Source organism: Scyliorhinus canicula, chromosome 20 (genome assembly GCF_902713615.1).
Source record: "Scyliorhinus canicula chromosome 20, sScyCan1.1, whole genome shotgun sequence".
NCBI classification, from domain to species: Eukaryota; Metazoa; Chordata; class Chondrichthyes; order Carcharhiniformes; family Scyliorhinidae; genus Scyliorhinus; species Scyliorhinus canicula.
This window is the reverse complement of record NC_052165.1, coordinates 83,230,230-83,255,144: the sequence shown is the minus strand read 5'-3', so window position 1 is coordinate 83,255,144 and position 24,915 is coordinate 83,230,230. Positions and strand designations below refer to the sequence as shown.

The 24,915-nt window shown below is 47.1% G+C and overlaps 1 protein-coding gene across 1 annotated transcript; it reads left to right on the top strand.

Moving 5' to 3' along the window:
- The first annotated feature begins 612 nt into the window (after positions 1-612).
- On the top strand, positions 613-24,339 carry LOC119954775 (probable G-protein coupled receptor 139). Its single transcript, XM_038780316.1, has 2 exons — positions 613-820; positions 23,435-24,339. Exons 1-2 carry the CDS (start codon positions 751-753, stop codon positions 24,337-24,339), a joined length of 975 nt encoding a protein of 324 aa, XP_038636244.1. The 5' UTR covers positions 613-750.
- The last annotated feature ends 576 nt before the right edge of the window (positions 24,340-24,915 follow it).

Below are 24,915 nucleotides of genomic sequence, written 5' to 3'. Positions count from 1 at the left end.
GGAGAACGCTTACCCGGAGATCAGAGGCTGAATGCCCTTGACTGCTGAAGTGTTCCCCGACTGGAAGGGAACATTCCTGTCTGGCGATTGTTGCACGATGCCTATTCATTCATTGTCGCAATGTCTGCATGGTCTCGCCAATGTACCACGCTGCGGGACATCGTGGTACATAGCCAGTGGGGAAGGAGGCCATTGGGCCCATCGAGGCTGCATTGATCCATGTTCCACCCTATCTCTGCAACCCAATAACCTAACTGTCACATCATTTGACACTAAATGGCAATTTGCCATGGCCAATGCACCTATCCTGTACATCTTTAAACTGTGGGAGGAAACCGGAACACCCGAAGGAAACCAACGGGGAGAACGTACAAACTCCACACAGTGACCCAGGGCCGGCATTAAACCCGGGTGCCTGGCGCTGTGAGGCAGCAGTGTTCACCACTGTGCCACCCTGTCCTTCTGTATGCTTACAGCTCTCAATATTATTCCCGACAGACACAAGATTAAGATAATGTGCTGGACTTTGAGGCGTTTATGCTTTAGCTATCCCAGTATTTGGACAGGAGGGAAAGTTAATGACGAAATGTGTTTGTTCAAGTGACTGTACATAATAGCTATGATCAAGTGTATACCGTGTCAGTATAATGTTCTCTCTCTCTCCATATATATATCAGAGCCCATTAGAAAGCATCGACTCACAGCGCCCAGAAAAGCTGCAGTTTCCACGCAAACAGAGGTCATATTGAGATGGGAAAACCGGCAATCCTTCAGATAGAACGCATTTACTATCCTGTTCTTTCAGCGGTTGGAGTTCCTGGTAAGCTTTTATTTCACCTGTTTATGATGAACGTAAGTGTTAACTGCGATGTTCAGTTGAAATGATTATTTATTTACGTATCTCTGAGAGAGTTGTCTGCCCCCACCCCATTTGTTTTCAATGGTTTAATGCTCTCAATATGTTTTTCTTTCAGTCTTGTAACAGCAGTATGATATTCACACCGGTTTTTATTTGTTGTCATTTATGTCATTTATGTTAGATTTTTCTTTGGACTGAACTGACTGCAATGCCATGTGTGGACTAGGAGCATGGATCAGCCAACTAGGAATTGCAAACAGTTCGTTTTTAGGGACATTTTTTTCGTAAATGCTTTCAATGGTTGGTCATGAGGCAGTTTAAAGTTTCAAGTGTTACATGTAGGGCAGTATATTGTCCTTCCTCAGAAATCATACGGTTACCAGTGCTGTGAAATAATATCACATTATCACGGGTTGTCACTCTTGGCAAATCTTTTCACATTATCACTGTCTCTGACGCTTTCACAATTTCTTCTCTGGTTCACTGTATATTAGTTAAGATCACGATAATCTATTGAAAAATTAGTCGTCTTAAATTTTCCCTGTATCATTTTGCACTGCAAAATTATGGATTATTGAGTTATTTCATTTACCTTTACATTCTGAATAACAGTAACACTGCCCTTATTTGTTCATTGAACAGTCGCGCCATCTAATGCTATATTTTATAATTATAGCAGAACTGATCTCAGTTAATGTGTCCGAAATAACCATGTAATTGTGTTTATGTTATGCATTATATGTGCAAGGAACAATGCAGATGGATAGATGAAGAGTAAAACGATCAGTGGAAACACGGATCAACGCATAAAAGGTTCAGTATCTAACAAAGTCACTCAGAAAAAAAATTGTGTCGTGAAAAACATTGCAGCATGTTAGGATTGAGACGCATGGGGAATGGGCTTTGGGAAACAGAATACAGAGAATGCAGATTGACGCAAAATGAGCAATGGAGCAACAGATAAATGGAAGGACAAATGCCAAATGAAAATAGCAATCAGAAATTAAGTGAGAAAAAGAGATACTGAAACTAAGACAAGCCCAAAGAGAAGAGGCATTTGAATACTTATTCTGTTGTTGTAGGTCTTGCAATCCTCATGTTTTCTTGTCAGGTCCTCAAGCTGAATTGGCGACTAGATTTTATATCTCCAATTTATGGGCGGAAGTCAAAACATTGTATGTTTTCAAGAAGCAGTTGGATATCGCACTTGGAATGAAGGGGCTCAGCGGGATATGGGGGAAGGAAGCATCAGGCTATTTGCAGTTGGAATATCAGCCATGATGGAGCAAAATCTAAGGGCCGGATGCCCTCTGCTAGCTCCTAATTTCTATGTTTCTAAACCTATTATATGAATGAGAGATGTTGGACAGGCTTCGAGGAGGATGGGCGAGAATGGCCCACCGCATAATTCAGAACATCTGATTTTCTCGTGTTAACCCTGCAGTTATATTGATACTCCAGTTAAGTTTCTGCCAATGGTGCACAACAAGATGCTGATAGATGAATTCAACTATGACAATATCGTTTTTAGTGAAGGAGAGAAGGTTAGTTTATCTGTTGTTATTAGATGGCCACTGTCTTATACTGTTGTGACCAGGCATTGCGGGAGCAGAGACCTTCAGTCTTATTGCGGAATGTTGTCTGTATTCAGTGTCTCGGTGCTTACTCCACGCCATCCTCACCCTCTCTTTGTAATAATACTTAGAATTAATCGAATTAGCTGTAGAATGGAATTTGTGCGAATTCGGATGTGAGGAAATGTATCATTCACTCAGCATCTCTGACCGAAGATAGTTGCAAAATTTTCAGCACTTTATTTTGACTCGCTCCCTCATCAAATTTGATGGGATCATTTGTGGAGGGTCCCGCCTTCCAGTTATTTGTTAACTGTATTGGCTGCGGCCTGACAAAGGCGCTCATAGAACAAAGAACAAAGGACAATATAGCACAGGAACAAACCCTTTGACCCTCCAAGCCTGTACCAATCATGATACCAATCTTGGCCAAACCCCTCAGCATTTCCTTATCATAGAATTTGCAGTGCAGTTTATTAACAGGGGGCTTGAGTTTAAGAGCCATGGGGTTATGCTGCAACTGTACATGATCCTGGTGAGACCACATTTGGAATATTGTGTGCAGTTCTGGTCACCTCACTATAGGAAGGATGTGGAAGCATTGGAAAGGGTGCAAATGAGATTTACCAGGATGCTGCCTGGTTTGGAGGATAGGTCGTATGAGGAAAGATTGAGGGAGCTAGGGCTTTTCTCTGTGGAGCGTAGGAGGATGAGAGGCTTAATAGAGGTTTATAAGATGATGAGGGGGATAGATAGAGTGGACATTCAGAGACTATTTCCTCGGGTGGATGTAGCTGTTACAAGGGGACATAACTATAAGGTTCAGGGTGCGAGATGTAAGAGGGATGTAGGCATATGGAGCACACCAGAATGACTGGAGTGGAATAGCTTGATCTTGGTTTCAGACAAAGCTCGGTACAACATGGAGGGCCGAAGGGCCTGTTCTGTGCTGTACTGTTCTATGAAGGAGACAATTCGGCCCATTCAGCCCTTGGAACAAGCGCCCTACCCAGGCCCATACCTCCGCCCTAACCCCACACCTCCAACCTATCCCCGTAACCCCACCTTACCCCTTTTGGACACTCGGGGCAACATAGCATAGCCAATCCACCTAACCTGCACATCTTTGGACCGTGGGAGGAAACCGGAGCACCCAGAGGAAACCCAACAGGCACGGGGAGAACGTGCAGACTCCGGACATACAGTGACCCAAACGGGGAATCAAACCTGGGACCATGGAGTTGTGAAGCAAATATACTAACTACTGTGTGACCGTGCTGCCCTTGTGCCGTATTCCTCCATTTATACACCCAGCCTATCCATGTATTCATTGAAATGATTTTTAAATGCCATAAATGTATCTGCTTCCACAACCTCCCCTAGAAACGCAGTCCAGGCACTCACCACCATCTGTGAGGAAAAACCTCCCTTGAACGACTCCTCTGAACCTTGCCCCATGGACGTTAAACCTATGCCCCCTAATGAATGACCCTTCCAACTTTGTAAAGAGTGCCTGCCCATCCACTCTCTCAATGCCCCTCATAATTTTGTAAACCTCTGTCAGTTCACCCCTCAACTTCTGTTGTTCTAATGATAACAATATGATTCAATGCGGCCTCGCTGCATAGCTAACACCCGCCAGACTAGGTAACATCTTGGTAAACCTCCTCTTCAACTTCTCCAAATCCTCCACATCCTTCTGGTAGTGTGGCGACCAGAATTGTGCGCAATATTCCAAGTGCGGCCTTACCAAGGTTCTGGTGTTTTGGTTATACAAAGAACAAAGAAAAGTTCAGGACAGGAACACTTCCGAATTTTGGAGGTTTGATCGATACTGGTTCCACTTGTGGTTTCTTTACTTTGCCAATTTGGATTTCTAATTCAAACGCTTTTGTGGGTTCTCTGTAGGACACGGTCACTTCTGGGTCGAGTCCCGTCAAATGTCACCAATAACTGTTGCCTTTTTTATGTACTATAAATATGGCAGTCAGTGAGGTTGCCCTCCTTTCTTTAGGTATCTATACTATATTACTCAGAGTTGCCAGGTATCAAATGATACCACCACAAGGTTCAACCGGCTATCAATCAAAGAGCCAAAAAACAGTTAGTTAGTTCAAGATCTAGCGTACTTTATTTACACACACAATTAATCATGCAACATAAACACTACAAGTTAAACTACACCTATCGACTATGACAACCTGTACTTAACTTCAGGCACCCAGCTTAGGTCAGAGGAACAGTGGCCGTTGTTTGATTCTGGATCTATCGGGTCTGTAGAAGTAACTGCTGCTCGGCTAGGCTCATCCATCTGGTAGCAGGCGTTGAATTTGAACTTCCATCTGGTGGTGCTGGAAGTAGACGTTGCCAGAGCACCAGGTTCAAGAGAGACCGAACACATGGTTCTCTCTCTTTTTTTATTCTTGGGGGTTTTCATGCTCTTTTGGGTGGTCCTTCAGTTTGGGCCCCACTAATTGGGTGATTTCTGATCACGGTGTTTGATTCGAACCAATAAAAGGATGGGTGCCTTGATGGCTGGCTGTGTCCTAAGCGGTTGTTTTCACTTCCCGAGTATAGGGGGTGGTGCCGAAATGTCTGGGGTTGTATCGGTCGCTCAAGTATCAGTCCTTAGTCTGGCGGAGATGGGCCATCAAATGCTAATCAGTTGGGTGTTTCAATACCGTCTGGATTCCTGACTTGCAAATATCCATTCAGACTCTGAGTCTGCCTGAATCTTGCATTGTCCATTTTTCCCGCTATGCTTTGTGACCTTCCCTGTTCCTGGTTGTAAGTGGCCAGCCCAGATGGTTACATTCCGTCCTCTTGATCCTCAATGAGAAGCGTGAAGGATCACTCTACTGGATCTACTCCTGTTCTCTGACATGCCGATACCCTCAATCAAGGACAGGTTCTATCCTACTCTGAACTATGGGTCAAAATAGGTACCTACGTTTTCCCTATTACAACACATATCTCTAAAAATTCTAAGGGGGCACTATAACATTCAAACATACATTTCAGTCTCTTTACACAAAAATGGGAACCTCTAACTGTCTTTAACTAAACTACACTTATGCTGCTATCTACTAACTAAAGAACTTATCTCACAATACAAAATAACCAATAGCAGCATCACATTCCTACTTATCACTAATGTCCATGTACAAAGAAAGTAACTTTATTAAAAACAACAACAACCGCAGAATCTATTAGTGAGGAAGGGTTCGGAAACAGTGTGGGGTTTGCTGGATTCCGAGGAAAGGGGCTCTGAGTTTGTATCCTTCACCATTTCCGAAGTCTGATCATCTGGTTGACTCTGCAAAATATAGCTATAACCAGTAGGGCCTCTACTGTGTACGAAAGGGAGTACCATTTTATGATATTCTCACACCATGTGGAGGTATCAGTGGCTGTGTCAATGTGTGGTGTAGTGTCCGGGCTAGGTGGTGTCGTGTTGGGTGGTCATGTTTAGGGCCTGTGTGGCGAGGGGTGTAGGGTCCACTAATGCACGCAATTGTATTGATCTAACGACGATCACGATGCAGGTCATCAGGTTCGCCTTCATCTTGTCGGTGTCTTTCTCCGTCTTGAGGTATCCGTATCTTCCTGGTGGTACAAGCATAATATCTGTTATTATCTTGTTGCTTAATATCTCGTTTGTCTGTCTGTTTCTCCTTCTCATCAATTTCCCATTTAGAATCGTCACCTTATGTGACTCCCTCAATTTTTTTTAAACTACCATTTGGGAGACCAAACATCCGAAAAAAAATATTCTTTCACAGTGCGAGCACTCTGGCAGCCTGTGTTTGATGGGCTGAGTGAGCGGACAATTTCTCCATCCTCTGCAAACTTGTTTCAATCAAGTGTTTTGAATGTGTAAATAGCAGGTGGGGGGATAGCAATTGAAGGGTTGCCGGAAAGGGGACAAAAGTTGTGGCAACAGTTCATTCTTTAAACCACAGTTGTAAAAAGAACAGCAGAAGAGTTTCGAAAATAATTCTCCGAATGGGGTGCGTATGGTCTGCGGCAGGGCAGGAAAGGGTGAAATCCCCGGTTAGGGCAGTGATCAGTGCCATTGCTCCACTACCCGAGCTTGGCTGACCAAATGCATAGGGGGTCCTCAGGCAGGGCAGGGATCAGTGCTGTTACTCCACTGCCTGAGTGACTTTTCAAGAGCAGTAAGAATTTAAGGATATATGGGCTTCCAGCAAACTTGTGCCTTGAACTGCCATGTGGCATCAGAAGAGAGGTCATTACCGTATCAAGAAATGTGTCTGAGGTTGACATGCAAAATCATACAAGAGAGAGAACATTCCACATTAAAAACTAACTAAAGAAGAAAGTGGGCAGGTTCCATCAGGGAATAAGACACCGTAAATCTCAATCGGCTCCTTTCTCTCATCATCTGGACACCTTCCATCTGAAAAAGGGTCTCAAAGGGATTAGCATGGTGGGAGTCAGACCCGGAGTCATCACCATCTCCTGGTGCCAAACTCATGCCTGGAGTTTTAGTGCCAATGCGGCGTGTACCAATGTGGTCGCCCCACCTGCTATCCCCCCACCTGCTATTTACACATTCCTGTCAGATGACAGGAATGATCGCGGTGCCAATGTTTCAAATTCTGTAGGGTGGGGGGCAAGGGGGTGTCGCTATCGTCGGGTGATGGGTCAGGTTCTGGTAACGGCTAATAGATTGTCTCTGAGGGGCCGAACATATCGTGGTCGGTGTCTCTGGGGCTGTAGGGACTGGGGCCTGATCTGTGTTTCCATTGTTCGGGTCTCTCAAGGGTGTCAGTTGTACTGTCGCTAGCAACCGAATCAAGTGTTCGGGTGAAATTTGACTCTGGGGACGGAGTCAAGGTCGTGTCTGTGGACATGCTCTCGCTGCTGGGGGAAGGTGGGTTTGGGTTGTCAGTGGGCGGGTCTCTGCTGTCTGCCATTGCCAATGAGAGGTAGTGCGAGTGGCTGCACTGCGTTCCATAAACCTTAAGCTGGTTTATATGGAACCATCCTGACTTTCCATTAGGATATATGATTTTGTAAACTGAGGGGCTTACTTTATCAGAGATTCAGGGCCGGCCCAAGGTACCGGCAACTTGGGCAGTCGCCCGGGGCGCCATGTGCCAGAGACTAGGGTCCCGCGCATGCGCAGTTGGGCCGGTGCCAACCAGCGCATGCGCAGTGGCCACCCTCCCCCAGGGCGGCCCATCCGCCCCCCCTCCGACCTCCGTCTGCCGCCCCCAGCCCCCTCGGCCCCGCCCCCCCCCCTCAGCCCGCCCCCCCCTCGGCCTCGGGCCCGCCCCCCCCCTCGGCCTCGGGCCCGCCCCCCCCCCTCGGCCTCGGACCCGTCCCCCTCCTCGGCCTCGGGCCCGCCCCCCCCCCTCGGCCTCGGGCCCGCCCCCCCCTCAGCCTCGGGCCCGCCCCCCCTCGGCCTCGGGCCCGCCCCCCCCTCGGCCCGCCCCCCCCTCGGCCCGCCCCCCCTCGGCCCCGCCCCCCCTCGGCCCCGGGCTCAGCCCCGCCCCCTCGGCCCCGCCCACGCGCCCTCGGCCCCACCCCCTCGCCCCCCCGAAGGGCGCCGAAGTTCAGCTTGCCCGGGGCGCCAGCAACCCTAGGGCCGGCGCTGCAGAGATTGAGTAGGGTCCTGCAAATTTAGGGGAGATGAATGAACTGGGATTGTACCGGGAGATCATGACTTGCTGTCCACCTGTAAACTCTGTCGGGTGTACTGTCTTATGAAAGTAGGCCTTATTCTGCTTTTGTCTAGCACCTAGTTGAATGGCTGCAGCGAGCTGCACTGCTTTAATATTCTCCAACATGTTTTGGACCGCTTTCTTGTGGGTCAGAGCGGTGACTGGGGGGCTGGCCAAATCAAGACCAAATAAATATTCGGTACCCTTCATGGGTTGTCCGGTCATGAGGGTATGGGGGGTGTAACCTGTCGAACTCGACACCTTGTTTCTAATAAACATCTGTGCGAATGGGAGCACTGTGTCCCAAGAAGTGTTATGTTGCTGTACTATCTTCCTAAGTGTGGTCTTTAGAGTCCGATTCATGCGTCTCACAATGCTGCTGGGCTGTGGGTGACAGGAAATGTGAAACTTCTGTTTTATGCCAAAAAATGTCATGACGTTTTTCATGACCCTGCCTGTGAAGTACGAACCTTGGTCCAACTCAATACTATGCGGGAGTCCCCATCTTGCGTCCTTGTAGGAGTAGGCTGCAGCGCGCTGCTCGAATTTGGTTACTGTGCGATCTTTTAATCTACCGTCTGATAAGAGCTGTGTCGGGATGTGCTCGGTCAGAATGGTTACGGGGTTGAGTTATAGAACGTAGAACAGTACAGCACAGAACAGGCCCTTCGGCCCTCGATGTTGTGCCGAGCAGTGATCACCCCACTCAAACCCACGTATCCACCCTATACCCGTAACCCAACAACCCCCCCCCCCTTAACCTTACTTTTTTTAGGACACTACGGGCAATTTAGCATGGCCAATCCACCTAACCCGCACATCTTTGGACTGTGGGAGGAAACCGGAGCACCCGGAGGAAACCCACGCACACACGGGGAGGACGTGCAGACTCCGCACAGACAGTGACCCAGCCGGGAATCGAACATGGGTCCCTGGAGCTGTGAAGCATTTATGCTAACCACCATGCTACCGTGCTGCCCACTAATGTACGAGAAGTACTGTACCTCCCAGAAAGCTGCTAACAGGTGTCTTTTGCAGGCTTAAACTCCCTGGTCTACTGGATCTAAAACTCGTGAGGCACCCGTGGGGCCTTTCATGTAGGTGTTTGGCCGAAAGGGTTTGGTCAGTGGTTGCTAGCTCTATCGTGTATGGGGAGTGTGGATCTGGAGCTTGCAATGCGGGAACTGTGCTTAGGGCGTGTTTCAATGTGTCTCCGGCATCCATGTGCTGTGGAAGCCATTTCCATGGGGCCTGTTTCTTAAGGAACTCCTTCTGTTCCTCCACACTTCCAAGAAACCTGTCTTTAACTCTGCATTCAGCATTCAAATTCGACGTTCCAAAATGAATCACTTCACATTTATCTTGGTTGAACTTCATCTGCAACTTCCCACCCAGCTCTGCATCCTGTCAATGTCCTGTACCAGCCTTCGACACTATCCTTTCGACACTACAAATTTTTGTGTCATCGGCAAACTTACTAACCCACACTTCCACTTCCTCATCCAAGTCATTTATAAAAAACACAAAGATGAGAGGTCGCAGAACAGATTCCTGCAAGACACCACTGGCCACCGACCTCCAGGTCAGAATACTTTCCATCCACTACCACTCGCTCTCTTCTTTCATGGAACATAGAACATACAGTGCAGAAGGAGGCCCTTCGGCCCATCAAATCTGCACCGACCCACTTAAGACCCTATCCCCATAGCCCAATAACCCCTCCTAACCTTTTTGGTCACTCAGGGCAATTTATCATGGCCAATCCACCGAACTGGCACAGCTTTGGGCTGTGGGAGGTGTTTTGCGTTTTATCTCTACTACTAGGTCTTTACTCTGGCTCTGTTCCAATTAGGGCAATCAGTGAATTTGCCTTAGAACATAGAAAAATACAGCACAGAACAGGGCCTTTGGCCCACGATGTTGTGCTAAACCTTTCTATCTATATTGTCACTGTCCAGATGCTTAGAGTCGCCAGGTATAGAATGATGCCACCACAAGTTTGAACCGGCTATCAATCCAAGAGCCAAACACGAGTTAGTTAGTTCAAGGTCAAGGGTACTTTATTTACATATAATCAGTCATGCAACACTAGTTAATTACACCTATTACTAAGAAAAACTGTACTTAACTTCGGACACCCGGTTTAGGTCAGGAAAACAGTGGCCGCTGTTCAATTCTGGATCTCTTGGATTTAACTACTGCTCGGCTGGGCTCCCCCTTCTGGTAGTGGGTGTTGAACTTGAACTTGCTTCTAGTGTTGCTGCAGTTGGCAATGGCCGTGACCGGGGTACCGAGGCCAAAAGAGAGCGAGCATATGGTGAACTCTTCCAGCAGAGGGCAGCAGAGCGGAGCTACTGATTGGTTGTTCCGGGGAGATTTGCATACGTGCAGTGCAGTCAGCCTAATTTGGAGGTGTACGTGCGATAGAGACCTGAGGAGTTCGAGTGCAAGCAAGCATCCAGCAGAGGGCAGCAGAGCGGAGCTACTGATTGGTTGTTCCGGGGAGATTTGCATACGTGCAGTGCGGTCAGCCTAATTTGAAGGTGGTTTGTGAAGGGGCTGTTCTCAAGTGACAATTTTACCTGAAACACTTCCTCAGTGTTTCCCTCCCAACCCCCTCCTCTAACCAAAAAAAAAAACAACCGTGGTTGTCGGGAAGGTAAGTTTATCTCTTTAAAAACTTACCTTGAAGGGTGACATCACAGCAAAGCAGTGACCTGATTGGCTGGCAGGGAAAGTGCTCCAATTAGCAGTTGCTGGGATAAATTTAACTCTTCGTGTGTTGGTGAGTATTGTGATCGGTAAGTAAAATCTTTATTCCTTTCACTTATTAATTATTTGATACTATATTTGTAATCAGTTTAGGTAAAGGGTAAAAATGGCAGGAGATCCCAGACCCGTGTTATGCTCCTCGTGTGCAATGTGGGAGTTCAGGGACGCGGCCGATGCCCGTGACTTCTTCATGTCCGGGAAGTGTGTCCAGCTGCAGCTCCTGTTAGACCGCATGACGGCTCTGGAGCTGCGGATAGACTCACTTTGGAGCATCCGCGATGCTGAGGAGGTCATGGATAGCATGTTCAGTGAGTTGGTCACACCGCAGATTAGGATTGGTGACAGAGACAGGGAATGGGTGACCAAAAGGCAGAGAAAGAGCAGGAAGGCAGTGCAGGTGTCCCCTGCGGTCATCTCCCTCCAAAACAGGTATACCGTTTTGGATACTGTTGGGGGAGATGACTCCCAGGGGAAGGCAGTAATAGCCAGGCTCATGGCACTGTGGCTAGCTCTGCTGCACAGAAGGGCGGGAAAAAGACTGGCATAGGGGATTCAATTGTAAGGGGAGTAGACAGGCGTTTCTGTGGTCGAAAACGAGACTCCTGAATGGTATGTTGCCTCCCGGGTGCTCGGGTCAGGGATGTCTCCGATCGGCTGCAGGACATACTGAAGGGGGAGGGTGAACAGCCAGTTGTCGTCGTGCATATAGGCACCAATGATATAGGTAAAAAAAGGGATGAGGTCCTACAATCAGAATTTAGGGAGTTAGGAGATAAGTTAAAAAGTAGGACCTCAAAGGTAGTTATCTCAGGATTGCTACCAGTGCCGTGGGACAGTCAGAGTAGAAATTCAAGAATAGTCAGAATGAATACGTGGCTTGAGAGATGCTGCAGGAGGGAGGGGTTCAGATTTTTGGGACATTGGAACTGGTTCTGGGGGCGGTGGGACCATTACAAACCGGATGGTCTACACCTGGGCAGGACTGGAACCAATGTCCGAGGGGGTGCTTTTGCTAACACTGTTGGGGAGGTTTTAAACTAATGTGGCAGGGGGATGGGAACCAGATTAGGAAGTTAGAGGTCAGTAACAAAGCAGCAACTAAAGCCAGTAAGGTACGAGACAATAAACTCAATGTGACTAAGGGGAAGAGTAGACAGGGAAGAGATGATGAACGCAAAGGTGGTCTGAGGTGCATTTGTTTTAATGCGAGAAGTGTAGCAGGTAAGGCAGATGAACTTAGGGCTTGGATCAGTACCTGGGAATATGATGCTATTGGTATTACTGAGACTTGGATGAGGGATGGGCAAGACTGGCAACTAAATATCCCAGGGTATAGATGCTTCAGGAGGGATAGAGAGGGAGGTAGAAGGGGTGGAGTAGTTGCATTACTCATCACAGATGATATCACAGCTGTGATTAAGGAGGGCATGATGGAGGATTCGAGCACTGAGGCAATATGGGTGGAGCTGAGAAATAGGAAGGGTGCAGTAACATTGTTGGGACTTTACTACAGGCCTCCCAAAAGTGAGCATGAAGTAGAGGTACAAATATGCAGACAGATTATAGAAAAATGTAGGAGCAATAGGGTGGTTGTGATGGGAGATTTTAACTTCCCCAACATTGAATGGGATTCGTGTAGTGTTGGAGGCGTAGGTGGAGCAGAGTTTGTAAGGAACATCCAGGAGAATTTTTTAGAGCAGTATGTAAATAGTCCAACTTGGGAAGGGGCCATACTGGACCTGGTATTGGGGAATGATCCCGGCCAGGTGGTTGATGTTTCAGTCGGTGATTACGTTGGGAATAGCGATCACAATTCCGTAAGTTTTAGAATACTCATGGACAAGGACAAGAGGGGTCCAAAAGGAAGAGTACTAAATTGGGGAAAGGCTGAGTATAACAAAATTCGGCAGGAGCTAGGGAATGTGGATTGGGAGCAGCTGTTTAAGGGTAAATCCACATTTGAAATGTGGAAGTCTTTTAAGGAAAGGTTGATTAATGTGCAGGACAGACATGTTCCTGTGAAAATGAAAGATAGAAATGGCAAGATTAGGGAACCATGGATGACAGGTGAAATTGTGCGACTAGCTAAGATGAAAAAGGAAGCATACGTAGGATCGAGGCAACTCAAAACTGATGAAACTTTGGAGGAATATCGGGAAAGTAGGACGAATCTCAAATGCGCAATAAAGAGGGCTAAAAGGGGTCATGAAATATCTTTGGCTAACAGGGTTAAGAAAAATCCCAAAGCATTTTATTCGTATGTAAGGAGCAAGAGGGCAACTAGAGAAAGGATTTGCCCACTTAAAGACAAAATAGGGAATTTATGCATGGACTCAGAGGAAATGGGTGAGATTCTTAATGAGTACATTGCATCGGTATTCACAAAGGAGAGGGACATGACGGATGTTGAGGCTAGGGATGGATGTTTAAATACTCTCGGTCAAGTTGTCATACGGAAGGGGGAAGTTTTGGGTATTCTAAAAGACATTAAGGTGGACAAGTCCCCTGGACCAGATGGGATCTATCCCAGGTTACTGAGGGAAGCGAGGGTCGAAATAGCTGGGGCCTTAACCGATATATTTGCAGCATCCTTGAGCACGGGTGAGGTCCCGGAGGACTGGAGAATTGCTAATTTTGTCCCTTTGTTTAAGAAGGGTAGCAGGGATAATCCAGGGAATGATAGACCTGTGAGCTTGATGTCAGTGGTAGGCAAACTGTTGGAGAAGATACTGAGGGATAGGATCTATTCACATCTGGAAGAAAATAGACTTATCAGTGATAGGCAGCATGGTTTTGTGCAGGGAAGGTCATGTCTTACAGACCTAATAGAATTGTTTGAGGAAGTGACAAAGTTAATTGTTGAGGGAAGGGCTGTAGATGTCGTATACATGGGCTTTAGTAAGGCGTGTGATAAGGTTTCCCATGGCATGTTGATGGAAATAGTGAAGTCGTATGGGGTCAGGGTGTACTAGGTAGATGGATAAAGAACTGGCTGGGCAACAGGAGACAGAGAGTAGTGGTGGAAGGGAGTGTCTCAAAATGGAGAAGGGTGGCTAGTGGTGTTCCACAGCGATCCGTGCTCGGACCAATGTTGTTTGTGATCTACATAAATGACCTGGAGGAAGGTATAGGTGGTCTGATTAGCAGGTTTGCAGTTGATACTAAGATCGGTGGAGTTGCAGATAGCGAGGAGGACTGTCAGAGAATACAACAAAATATAGATAGATTGGAGAGTTGGGCAGAGAAATGGCAGATGGAGTTCAATCCAGGCAAATGTGAGGTGATGCATTTTGAAAGATAAAATTCAAGAGCGGACTATATGGTCAATGGAAGGGTCTTGGGGAAAATTGATGTGCAGGGTGATCTGGGAGTTCAGGTCCATTGTACCCTGAAGGTGGCAACGCAGGTTGATAGAGTTGGCAAGAAGGCATACAGCATGCTTGCCTTCATCGGACGGGGTATTGAGTACAAGAGTTGGCAGGTCATGTTACAGTTGTATAGGACTTTGGTTCGGCCACATTTGGAATACTGCGTGCAGTTCTGGTCGCCACATTACCAGAAGGATGTGGATGCCTTGGAGAGGGTGCAGAGGAGGTTCACCAGGATGTTGCCTGGTATGGAGGGTGCTAGCTATGAAGAAAGGTTGAGTAGATTAGGATTGTTTTCGTTGGAAAGACGGAGGTTGAGGGGGGACATGATTGAGGTCTACAAAATTATGAGAGGTATGGACAGGGTGGACAGCAACAAGCTTTTCCCAAGACTGGGGATGTCAGTTACAAGGGGTCATGATTTCAAGGTGAGAGGGGGAAAGTTTAAGGGAGATGTGCGTGGAAAGTTTTTTACGCAGAGGGTGGTGGGTGCCTGGAACGCTTTACCAGCGGAGGTGGTAGAGGCGGGCACGATAGCATCATTTAAGAAGCATCTAGACAGGTATATGCATGGGCGGGAACAGAGGGAAGTAGACCTTGGAAAATAGGAGACAGGTTTAGATAAAGGATCTGGATCGGCGCAGGCTTGGAGGGCCAAAGGGCCTGTTCCTGTGCTGTAATTTTCTTTGTTCTTTGTTCTTTATACTTGGGGACTTTTGTGCTCTTTTGGGTGGTCCTTCGCTTTGGGCCTTACTAATTAGGGTGATCCCTGATCACTCCGTTCGATTCCTTAGCCAATAAGTGGGTGGGGATTGGATGAGTGGGCGTGTCTCGAGCGGTCATTCACCCTATTGACCCTTGGACAGGGAGTGGCGCCGCAATTTCTGGGACTGTCCTGGTAGCTGGTCCTTTGTGTTGGGGAAGATGGGCCATCACCTGCTAATCGGCCTGATTAACATGCTAATGGGACGGGGTTTCAATACAGTCTGGACTTTGCTGACGAATATGCATTTCAGGCTCTGAACCTGCCTGACTCTTGGCTTGTCCATTTTACCCATCAGTCTTTGTGAGTTGCTCTGTGCTTAGTTGGAAGTGGCCATCCCAGATGGCTACAGTCCGTCCTCTTGATCCACATTGTGAAACGTGTAGGATCACAATACTGGTTCTTCTTTGTTTTCTTGAGATGTTGGGTACCCTTAACCAAGGAGAGGTTCTACTCGTCCTACGGGTCCAAAAACATTTACCTAATTTCCCACAACAACATATGTCTAAGAATCTCTAGGGGGCCATTTAACATTATGTATAAGGGGAATCTCTAACTGCCTCTAACTAGATTACACTCATGCTGCTATTTAAAATATAAAAACTTATGTTACAATATAAAAAAAATATTCGATAGCAGCATCACATTTCTTCCTATCACTGAGACTTACATACACAGAAAAATAAACTTTATTCACAAAAACATTATTTATTGAAGAAAAGGATCAGAAAGAGGGTGAGGTCTGCTGGAGTCCGAGATACATACTGGGGGGGGGGGGGGGGGGGGGGAGAGAGGGGGGGAGGCTCTCCGTCTCCATTTCCATAGTCTAATTGTCTGAATGATGCGGTACAATATGGTTATTACTAGTAAGTCTTCCCCTGTGTATGACAGCGAATACCACTTGATGAGGTACTCACACCATATGGTGGGGTATCGGTGGCTGGGTGTGTGTGCGGTGTAGTGTCTGGGCTGGGGGTGTTGTGTTTGGTGGTCATGTCCGGGGCCTGTGCGGTGAGCGGAGTAGAAGTGGTTAACGCGCGCAACTGGACTGTTCCAGCGACGATCATGATGCCGAGTATCAGGGTCGTCTTCATCTTGTTTTGGTTTTCCTTCACCGTCGAATGTCTTTGTATCTCACTAAGGGAACAAGCATCTGTTATCAACACATCTGTTACCATGAGTTTAACATCTCATATTTCCGCCTGTATCTCTGTAACGTCAATGTTCCTATTATAATCGTCACCATATGTGACTCCCTCATTGTTTTTTTAAGCCACCATTTGCGGAGACAAGACATCCAAAAATGTTCTGTGTCACAGCGCGAGCATCCTGGCAGCCTGAGGTCGATGAGCTGAGTTCCTGCCAATAGGGGCCATCTTCCTGGTCAAGCTGTGGGCCAAAGGTGTCTCTGATCCCATTTTGAACTGATAGCAGGGATTGCAAACTTGCAATTTGCTGCCTGTATTTGGCATGATCGCCTCTGTTCCATTGTGGAACTGTGGAGTGCTCGGAGGGCTGCTTTTAAATCATTGCATTGTTTCTTTAGGATCTGTACCTGATTCTCTGCGTCTTCTCTTACCAGTACAGCAAGCTATGTGTCCTGGTAGGCCTTATCATATTGGATTTGGAAGCTGCTAAGGTGGGCGAGACAGGATTGATGTGCCCTCTTGACATCATCCATTTCCTTGTCCTTCACCACTAACTACTCCTGGAGCTGTACGGTTAATTTTTCGCACTCACTTAAATCTCCCTCTCTACCTTTCTCTTACTCCTCTAGCTGCTTGCGGAGCATCTTCACGACCTCCTCTGTGCCAGACAGGACACGATTGCCATCGGCTTACGAACCTTAGCTAAACTCTTTTTATGGATGTCGTTCAGGCTATCCCACCAAGTCTGTCTTATGCTGCCAGAACCTGTCTCTTCATCGGAGCAAAATTACGACCAAAAGGGCCATCCTTTCCCCTTTAGGAATTTCCTGATCTCTTCTTCCCAAATGGGACACTGTTCTGATCACTTGGGTGTTGCAACCTCGGGCTCTTGTGGATGCATCAGGCGTTCCATTGCCTTCATGGCCATCCCTACAAATACTCTTCTCTCTCTTACCGGAAATTTGGAACAAGGGGAAATAAAGTGGTGGTGCAAACACGGGTATGGCTTACGCTATTTTCCGGTTAACGCAACTCCCAAAAGTTTCACGCAACAAAATCTATCAAGTTTACCTTATATCTCTTTGTTAGTTCACATGCAGATTACACACTTCTGAATTCTGAGGGTTTTGGTTGATACTGGTTTCGCTTCTGGTGCCTTTTACTTTGCCAATTTGGATTTCTAATTCAAATGCTTTTGTGGGTTCTCTCGGAGTGACACAGTCACTTCTGAGTCGAGTCCCGTCATATGTCGCCAGTAACTGTTGTGCATTTTATCTTCACTACTAGGTCTTTACTCTGGCTCTGTTCCAATTAGGGCAATCAGTGAATGTGGTTTCTTTCTATATTGTCTATGTCCGAATGCTTAGAGTCAAATGATACCACCATAAGTTTCAACTGGCTATCAATCAAAGAGCCAAACACCAGTTAATTAGTTCAAGGTCAAGGTCAAATGTAAACTATTTACATACAATCAGTCATGCAACCTACACACTACTAGTAAACTACACCTATTACTAAGACAACCTGGTTTCGGGCAGAACCGGGCAGAAACATGGCGTGCTTCTAATTTGGGCCTCACGGTAGCATGATGGTTAGCATCAATGCTTCACAGCTCCAGGGTCCCAGGTTCGATTCCCGGCTGGGTCACTGTCTGTGTGGAGTCTGCACGTCCTCCCCGTGTGCGCGTGGGTTTCCTCCGGGTGCTCCGGTTTCCTCCCACAGTCCAAAGATGTGCGGGTTAGGTGGATTGGCCATGCTAAATTGCCCATAGTGTAAGGTTAATGGGGGGATTGTTGGGTTACGGGTATACGGGTTACGTGGGTTTAAGTGGGGTGATCATTGTTCGGCACAACATCGAGGGCCGAAGGGCCTGTTCTGTGCTGTACTGTTCTATGTTCTATGTTCTAACCTGTACTTAACTTTGGGCACCCGGTTTAGGTCAGGAAAACAGTGGCCCCTGTTCAATTCTGGATCTCTCGGGTTTAAAGTGGTAACTGCTGCTCGGCTGGGCTCGTCCTTCTAGTAGTGGCCGTTGAACTCGAACTTGTTTTTGGTGTTGCTGCAGTTGGCAATGGCCAAAAGAGAGCGAGCAGATGGTGAACTCTTCCTTTATACTTGGGAGCTTTCGTGCACTTTTGGGCATTCCTTCGATTTGGGCCTTACTAGAACATAGAACAGTACAGCACAGAACAGGCCCTTCGGCCCTCGATGTAGGATCACCCTACTCAAACCCACGTATCCACCCTATACCCGTAACCCAACAACCCCCCTTAACCTTACTTTTTAGGACACTACAGGCAATTTAGCATGGCCAATCCACCTAACCCGCACATCTTTGGACTGTGGGAGGAAACCGGAGCACCCGGAGGAAACCCACGCACACACGGGGAGGACGTGCAGACTCCGCACAGACAGTGACCCAGCCGGGAATCGAACCTGGGACCCTGGAGCTGTGAAGCATTTATGCTAACCACCATGCTACCGTGCTGCCCCTAATTGGGTGCCGTGCACCCACTAATTGGGTGATCCCTGATCACTCCGTTCGATTCCTTAGCCAATAAGTGGATGGGGATCTGGATGACTGGGCATGTCTCGAGCGGTCATTGACCCTGTTGTTTGCGTTTCCCTGGGACAGGGAGTGGCGCCGAAATGTCTGGGACTGTCCTGGTAGCTGGTCCTTTGTGTTGGGGGAGATGGGCCATCACCTGCTAATCGGCCTGATTAACATACTAATGGGACGGGGTTTCGATACCGTCTGGACTTTGCTGACAAATATGCATTTCAGGCTCTGAACCTGCCTGACTCTGGGCGCATCCATTTTACCCATCAGCCTTTGTGAGTTGCTCTGTGCTTAGTTGGAAGTGTCCATCCCAGATGGCTACAGAGGAAACCGGAGCAGCTGGAGGAAATCCACGCAGGCACGGGGAGAATGTCCAGACTCCGCACAGACAGTGACCCAGCGGGGAATCGAACCTGGGACCCTGGCGCTTTGATTCCACAGTGCTATCCACTTGTGCTACCATGATGCCCCGGCTTTCGGCGAGCCAATTCTGTATCCAGACAGCCAAATTTCCTTGTATCCAATGCCCCCTGACTTTCTGAATGTGCCTACCATAGGGAACCTTATCAAATGCCTTACTAAAATCCATATACGCCACATCCACTGCCCGACCTTCAGCAATGTGTCTCGTCACATCCTCAAAGAATTCAATAAGAATTGTGTGGTATGACCTTCAAGAACGCACCACATGAACTCACCAAGCGCTTGCAAACCCATATGAAAGATTTTCTTTACATTCAGCCACAGCAGGTAGATGAACATTCATACACAATTCGTATCAACCTTTGAAAAGGTGAGCTTCTTTCTGTTGTAGAGTTAACTGCAATGCCTTTAGCATGAGATTTCCAGGATTTTGGCGCACTGATATTGAAGGACTGGTGATATCATTCCAAGTCAGAATGGTGTATAAATTGGAGGGGATCTGTTGTGCGACACTTGTTGATTCACTTTTTCTTCTTTTTGAAGGTCAAGTATAGAAGGCAGGATTCTCTGGCCCCCCAACTGTTTCACCCTTGGTGCAATTCTCACTTCCTGCCACTTACTAATGTGGGGTTGGATTCTCCGGTTCAGGGAATTTGTCCCCAAGCCATCGGGAAAGCGGACATCTTTTACGCCAGGTCAAAAAGCCACAAATTCCCAGTTTTTCTGAGGGACAGCAGACAGCTGCCGTAGAGCTCGCAGCTCCAGCTGCCAATGCAGACACTCGCACTTCCAGGTCAGAAGCTGCGCATGCGCATGGCGACTGCCTATAGCAGCCACGCCGTGCTCCATGGCAGACTCAGCCCGCGGATCTGGACCACCGCAATAATGCCCTGCATCAGTCCCTCGTGCACCCAGGACCGTCTGCACACATTGCCCCCAGCCTGAAATAAAGCCCCCCTGCCCGGTGAACAGCCCTTCCCATACTGTGATGGCCTCGGACTGAGTCTGCAGCTGCCACCCTAGGATCATGGATGGTGGGTCTATGGCATTGGCGCAACATCTGAAGTCCGCCCAATGGAATGAGCTCCCAATGGGACACATGAGAGTCGTGAATACTGCCCAGTCCATCACACGAACCTGCCTCCCATCCTACCTCCCGCTGCCGAGGGAAAGCGGGCAGCATAATCAAGGATCTCTCCCACCCGGCTTACTCACTTTTCCAACTTCTTCCATTGGGCAGGAGATTCAGAAGTCTGAGAACACGCATGAACAGACTCAAAAACAGCTTCTTCCCCACTGTCACCAAACTCCTAAATGACCCTCTTATTGACTGACCTCACTAACACTACACCCTGCATGCTTCAACCGATGCCAATGCTTATGTAGTTACATTGTATATCTTGTGTTGCCCTATTATGTATTCTCATGTATTTTCTTGAATTTTGTTTAATTCTCTTTTCTTCCATGTACTGAATGATCTGTTGAGCTGCTTGCAGAAAAATACTTTTCACTGTACCTCGGTACACGTGACAATAAACAAATCCAATCCAATCCAATCCAATGTGGTCTCAGCAGTTGGGAAACTGGTCTGGCGGCTGCAGACTGTCCAGCGCCACCACACACATGGATCCGTGCTGCTGGCCGAGGGGGCTCCCATGAGGGCTGGTTTGACTGGTAGAGGGTAGCCAGGTGGTGGACTGTGGGTAGGGTCCATTCATGGCCAACGCCATGTTGTATGGCACAACTGCTGGACGTTGTCAGCCCTGCGCATGCCCATTTGAAGTGCGAGAGTCGGGAGTTTTACCCTCCGAGCCCCTCGTCCATCCCAGAATTGGCGAGGGTTCAGCACGGATTTTTCTATCGTAGAACTCCAGTGAATTCTCTGTCGTGCCTCACTAATTTGATTGAGTATTTCAAGGAAGTGACACAGATGATAGATGAGGGAGAGGCAGGAGATGTTGTATACATGGACTTCAGTAAAGCCTTAGATATGGTAGACTGGTACAAAAGGTGAAGTCACATGGGATTAGAGGAGAGCTGGCAAGTTGGATACAGAACTGGCTTGGGCACAGAAGTCAGAGGGTAGCAGTACAAGGAAGCTTTTCTGAATGTAAGGCTGTGACAAGCGGTGTTCCACAGGGATCAGTTCCAGGGCCTTTGTTGTTCGTGGTCTATATAAATGATTTGGAAGAAAATGTATCTGGTCTGATTAGTAAGTTTACAGATTTCACTAAAATTGGTGGAGATGCGGATAGGGAAGAGGATTGGAAGAGGATACAGTAGGAAATAAACTGGTTTTTGAGGCTTTGGAGAGGGTGCAGAAGGGATTTATCAGGATGTTGCCTGGTACAGAGGGCATTAGCTATGTGGAGAGGTTGAATAACCTTGGTTTGTTCTCACTGGAGCGAAGGAGGTTGAGCGGCGACCTGCTAGAGGTCTACAAAATTATGAGTGCTACAGACAGAATGGATAGTCAGAGATGTTTTTCCAGAGTAGAGGGGTCGATTACTAGGGGGCAAAGGTTTAAGATGCAAGTGGCAAGGTTTAGAGGAGATGTACAAGGCAAGTTTTTTACACAGAGGGTATTGGGTGCCTAGAACCCGCTGCCGGAGGAGCTGGTGGAAGCAGGGACGATAGTGAAGTTTAAGGGGCATCTTGACGAATATATGAATAGGATGGGAATAGCGGGATACAGATCCCAGAAGTGTAGAAGATTTTAATTTAGACGGGCAGCACGGTCGGCGCGGGCTTGGAGTGCCGAAGGGCCGGTTCCTGCGCTGTACTTTTATTTGTTCTTTGTTCTTTGTTCTTTTGTTGGTTGGTGTCTTGGGCGGAGTAATAAATGGCAGATGGAGTTCAATCCAGACAAGTGTGAGGTTATGTACTTTGGCAGGTCCAATGCATGTAGGAATTACACAGTAAGTGGTCAAACATTTGCGAGTATGGGCAGAAAGATCTGGGCATGCATGTCCACCGATCACTGAAAGTGGCAACGCTTGTGGACAAGGTGGTCAAGGAGGTGTAGAGCATGCTAGCCTTCATCGGTCAGGGTACTGAGTATAAAAATTGGCAAGTCATTTTGCAGCTTTACAGGACCTTACTTAGGCCTACTTTGGAATATTGTGTACAAATCTGGTCGCCACACGACCAGAAGGATGTGGATGCTTTGGAGAGGGTAGAGAAGCAGTTTACTAGGATGTTGTCTGGTATAGAGGGCACTAGCTATGAGGAGAGGTTAGATAAACTCGGTCAGTTCTCACTGGGGCAACGGAGGTTGAGAGTCAACCGGATAGAGGTCTACAAGATTATGAATGACCGTACAGGCTATCATATGCACTTACGGAGCCTGTATCCTTCCATTCCCACCCTAGTCACATATTTGTCCAGATGCCCCTCAAATGCCTCTATCGTACCTCACCCCACTATCTCCCAGACAGCGCGTTCTGTATGTTTACCACCCTCTGTGTAAAAGACTTGCCTAGCACAATTGTTCTAAACTTTTCCATACGCTCTTTAAATGTGGTTTGAGTTTAGGCAGATACCGTGGTCGGCACAGGCTTTGCTTATCTCCAAATATTACTCACTGGCTTGATTTCCAGATGCCTCTATCAAGGCATGCGCAACCTCAAATCAGTATCTTGGTCTTCAGTAATTTTTTCCCATTTTATGCCAGCTCCATTAATCTCTCTTAATCCTGCACAGGATATCGCCAATGCACAGGCAATGAGGTCATTTGCAGCTCATCAAGTCTCGTAACCCCTCACTTTAGAACATAGAACATACAGTGCAAAAGGAGCCATTTGGCCCATTGAGTCTGCACCAACCCACTTAAACCCTCACTTCCACCCCATCCCCATAACACAATAACCCCTTCCAACCTTTTTTGGTCACCAAGGGCAATTTATCATGGCCAATCCACCTAACCTGCACGTCTTTGGACTGTGGGAGGAAACCAGAGCACCCTGAGGAAACCCACGCAGACACGGGGAGAACGTGAAGACTCCACACAGATAGTGACACAGCGGGGAATTGAACCTGGTATCCTGGCGCTGTGAAGCAACAGTGCTATCCACTTGTGCTACTATGCTGCCCTAATGTTCTTCGCTCCTCTTATGAGCTTCCCAGTTCCTTGTTGACGATTATATGCACTGCCTGTAGCACAACACATGTCCATGAATCAGGTTTTACGGTTGGATGCAGACCCAATGCAAAAGATTTCCTAAGGTCCGGTTAGTTGCTGCTTACTAATTATTTTATTCCTTTTCTCGCTTTTACAGTTAACTTGATCGCCATTATGATCCTGTCCCGAGGACAGTGTGGTCTCTCGAAATGTATTACTTACTACTTGGTGGGAATGTCAACAGCCGATCTCCTCGTCGTTATCATCGATCCAATATTGCGGTGGAATGCTCAGATTTATTACCCAGATTCATTCCTGAATATTACTCCTGTTTGTAGTCTCATTTACGTTTTGAGGTTTGCAACCACAATAGTTTCTGTCTGGCTCACAGTCGCATTCACCTTTGATCGATTTGTGGCAATTTGTTGTGAGAATCTGAAGTCTAAGTACTGCACAGCGAAAGCTGCAGCGCTAGTTATAGGAAATGTGAGTATGGTGGGTTGTTTCGTATCTGTCCCATGGTACTTCATCTATGAACCATATTACACAATTGATAATGTTCCTTGGGATTGTATCGCTAAAAAAAGTTTCTTTAGTTCATCTATCTGGGGCGCATTTGACATGTTTCATCGTGTCCTAACCCCTTGCGTCCCCTTCATTATGATTGTACTGCTCAATGTTCTGACGGTCAGACGTATTTTAATAGCCAGTAGAGTCCGCAAGGGCTTTCGGGGCCAGAGTAATGGAGAGAATCTCAAGGACACAGAGATCGAGAACCGAAGGAAATCCATAATTTTACTCTTCAGCATATCCGGTAGTTTTATCCTGTTATGGATTACCCGGGTTGTGTATCAAATCTATGCACGAATTACAAACATCCAATATTATTACTCCTACTCTGACCCTCGTTATATCACCGAATCTACCTCAATGATGCTTCAACTTCTCAGTACTTGCACCAACACTTGCATTTACGTCTTGACCCAAGCGAGATTCAGAGAGGAACTGAAAAATGCATTGAAATGTCCATTCATTTTGATCGTTAAATTAGGGAGCGCGTAGATAAAGCTTAAGAGTTTCAGACACTGCCTGATTATCGTCAGTACTTTATTCCAAGCATGCTACAGATTTTGGAAAACATAATTACCATGAAACTCAGTTTGATTTTTTTTTGGCTTTTTCATTCCGATATTGAGAGTTGTTCTTTAAAACTCCAATAAGAATAATCATGTAAAGTATGTGCTTGTCAAAATAGCACTCAAACGGATACCGCCTTCTACGGTGTGTTTCTATCTCAGCGGCGATTCAACATGTGGAACAAGTGTCCAGTCACATGCTGTTTCTTTTCCCCCAATAATAAGTAGGACTCTGCACCCGTGCCGTTCTGTAAAATTTGGAAAGTTTCCTTTGTACTGTATGCTTCTTTCCTTGTGAGCAGTCACACTCTACAACAATTTCACTTTATGTTTGTCATAATGTGTAAAAGTGCTAAATGTATAGCATACGTCACTGTCAATGAGGAATCAATCTTTGCAGTAAGTTTCCATTAGGCAAATGCTGGTGTCTTGCAGTGTCCAATAGAATCTGCGGAAAGTGCACGTGTGTACAGAAATGTATGTGTGCATGTGTCTGTGTTTC